Here is a 2,752-nt window from a genome sequence, read left to right as displayed (position 1 = left end):
TATTTTAATCGGCGCAAGGTGCTCTTTCTGAAACTCAGCCTGTCATCCTTCCGAGGTCGGCAAAATGAGTACCAGTGTACTGGGCCGGTGTATACCCCGGTTAAAATAGGTGTACCATATCCCTGTGTCATAAGAGGCGACCAGGGTTGCGTCAGGAAGGGCATCCGGTGTAAAACATGTGCCAAATCACGATGCGGATCATACGGATGATCCGCTGTGGCGACCCCTAACGGGAGCAGCCGAAAGAAGAAGAAGAAGAAGGTGCTCTTTCTGATTAGGTCTATTCTAAAGATTTGCCCATCACAATAATCTGTCACTGTTCCACCGAGGTAGAACAATCCATTTCCCTTCCTTGTGTCCATCCCCTCTAACGTGGTGTTCCATTTACGTGTTGCCGAAGCCACATTAACTCTGTCAATGAGGAATGGGAGAAAAAAGTGGGGTGGGAGAGTGTGCAGGATCTCTAACATGGATTTGTGATTGAACTAATTTATTTTGTGAGTGGCACATTCGACACCTGCTGCACCCAGCGATCCACCTTTAGTATAATTAACACTTGACTTGCAGTGAAAGGTACGTTGGGGTCGTCGAGTCGCAATCTCCATGCATCCATTTGTCCCCTGGAAATTGTTGCACATTCTCATGGGGGGACTTGGACGTGACTTTTGGGGAAACCATTGGACTGCTCGAGGCATCGGTGTTCAACTTTGGCTTGGACCAGTAACCCGTTTATCAACCTGTAAATCAAGTGGGTTCATGATCCCGTGCTGGGTGACCATGGTCTCAACTCGTTAAACAATCTATTTTCATGTGAGGGTACTTCAAATACCTGATGCAGGTCTATATGGTGTTTTGTGGACCTTTGTGTTCATATCATTGGTTTAAACTTTTGAAGTAGTTGTTTTTTGATTTATTTATTAAGTTATTCTTCTGATCTGAAACCTATTCCAAAACCCTGCATTTATTTGATTGTTCCCTGTCTGGCTCTTCAGATATTTTGTGAATTAATTTGTCAGAATTGTGAAAATTTAATGAAACAACATAATCTTTAAGGAAGATTGACTGTTTATTGAGACACGAGACTTTGATTTCAGCACAAAGCACAACTTTATTATTGTGAACAAAGCATGTTATCAATCAGGAACATGGGGAGTGGGAAGGGGGAAACGACATGTTGCTCAGCCGAGGTGAACGAGGTGGTTATCCCAGGGTATATGTTGTTGACCACAATGAAGATGAGACTCAGTATTTGCTTCTCAGCATCATGCAGACGATGCTCAGGAGCTTTTCCCACCCACTCACTGCTTCGGGTGACAAGCCACCATTCCTCTTCTCCACTTCTTTGAGGATTGTTTGGGCCAGATACTGTGGAACAAAGATAATTGAGTATTGTCAGGAAGTGAATGTTTGATTTCGTTTCTGCTGCAGCGAACATTACGCTTCTCAACAATACACAATGTTATGCATTGTCTCGTTTATCGTACAAATACAAGTTTTCGTAATGAGTTGCATGCTGTGCAACGTGGTATCTCCAAAACTTACCTTGAAATACTTTGGCTCGGTAACACCATGTTTGTGTATATGATCGTTGCTCAATAGAACGAATTTGTTGGAGAGCATTTCACGATCTTGTATGTGCTCGACGGCGTAGTTGACAGCCAGCATGATTCGCTCCACGTGCCAGCGGGCGTCTGCGGAGCCTGCCAGCGCCTCAACTGAGTCCAAATTCTTCATCTTGGGGAAGAACGGCTTTGCTCCCGGATAGACTTTGAAGAACCTGGATGATGATCATGGCGGTAATCAACCAAATGATCATTACACGTATTCAGCTTTACATTGATCCCCCATCCAAATTTTGTGCAGAATCTACAAGCCGAGGAAAAGCCCAAGTCCGAGGCCAACATGCAATCGCTATTTGTTGACAATTTTTAAATCTCGAGACGGGCAAATACTTACGTATCCAAGATCTGGACACCAGCGCCTTCAAAGTCATCCATCACAACCTTCCAGCTGGCAGAGATGGCAGCACGCTCTGCCTCTGTGGTTCGTTTCACCGTTCCTTTCTCCTGCACAGACATGATGATTGCTCCTTGTGTTGGTTCTCCAAAGGTAAGAGCAGAGTTTGGGGTTTAACTTCTCTGTCCTGAAAGCACAAGGGATCTCACTTTTTTATAGCTTTCGGGCTCGTTTACGCAAGTCTCGAATTGTGCGTCGATCGAACGCAGCAAAAATTTCCAGATAAAGATTGCCAGGACTGATGGAAAAGTTTGCAACATTCGTCCATGTGGCAATCGAGGGCTGGATAGGCGAGGTCTTGTCGACAGATCTCATGACTTCGAACGTCTTGGAGTGTTGCATCCGAGAGTAGTGATCCCCAATAGTTACTGTGCCTTGTGGAACGATAGTTAAACAATAAAACATACAGCGAGCAATATCTACTATCCTATCCCTGTCCTCAAGACGACTCGACTGCATGAAGCCATACACAAAACATATCTCATAAACGAAATATAATACAACTTAACAAAGGCTTAACATGCACTTTTACATTTGCTTAGCAACCAAAAGTGGACAATTATAACTGTCCCTAAAACCAAACCCATCCGAACACAGGCAATGTTTTTTATTATTATTATTATTATTGTTATTTTTTAATGTACTGTGACAACGTATAAAACAGCATGTGGTGGGCGTTGCTTTGCCACTTGTGTACCCTGAATTGGTCCATTGGGGACAGCACAGCAAATTAAGG

The 2,752-nt window shown here is 43.8% G+C and overlaps 1 protein-coding gene across 1 annotated transcript; it reads right to left on the bottom strand.

The window, feature by feature from the left end:
• Nucleotides 1-1,083: 1,083 nt before the first annotated feature.
• Nucleotides 1,084-2,243, bottom strand: LOC147010100 (globin-like). The gene is made up of 3 exons (XM_085863399.1): nt 1,957-2,243; nt 1,543-1,777; nt 1,084-1,365 (listed from the first exon to the last, which is right to left on the bottom strand). Exons 1-3 carry the CDS (start codon nt 2,076-2,078, stop codon nt 1,243-1,245), a joined length of 480 nt encoding a protein of 159 aa, XP_085719525.1. The 5' UTR covers nt 2,079-2,243; the 3' UTR covers nt 1,084-1,242.
• Between the last annotated feature and the right edge of the window lie 509 nt (nt 2,244-2,752).

This window comes from Eptatretus burgeri, chromosome 17, assembly GCF_056783735.1.
Source record: "Eptatretus burgeri isolate ZD-2024b chromosome 17, Ebu_testis_v1, whole genome shotgun sequence".
NCBI lineage: Eukaryota > Metazoa > Chordata > Myxini > Myxiniformes > Myxinidae > Eptatretus > Eptatretus burgeri.
Note: the sequence above shows the minus strand (reverse complement) of the source record. Positions and strands in the feature narration are given on the sequence as shown.

Excerpts from the sequence above, each read along its gene's own strand:
- LOC147010100 (XM_085863399.1), bottom strand. The coding sequence starts at position 2,078 with ATGTCTGTGCAGGAGAAAGGAACGGTGAAACGAACCACAGAGGCAGAG. Across the intron at positions 1,778-1,956 it reads GGTGTCCAGATCTTGGATAC|GTTCTTCAAAGTCTATCCGG; the intron begins GTAAGTATTTGC and ends ATCATCATCCAG. Across the intron at positions 1,366-1,542 it reads CCGAGCCAAAGTATTTCAAG|TATCTGGCCCAAACAATCCT; the intron begins GTAAGTTTTGGA and ends TTTGTTCCACAG.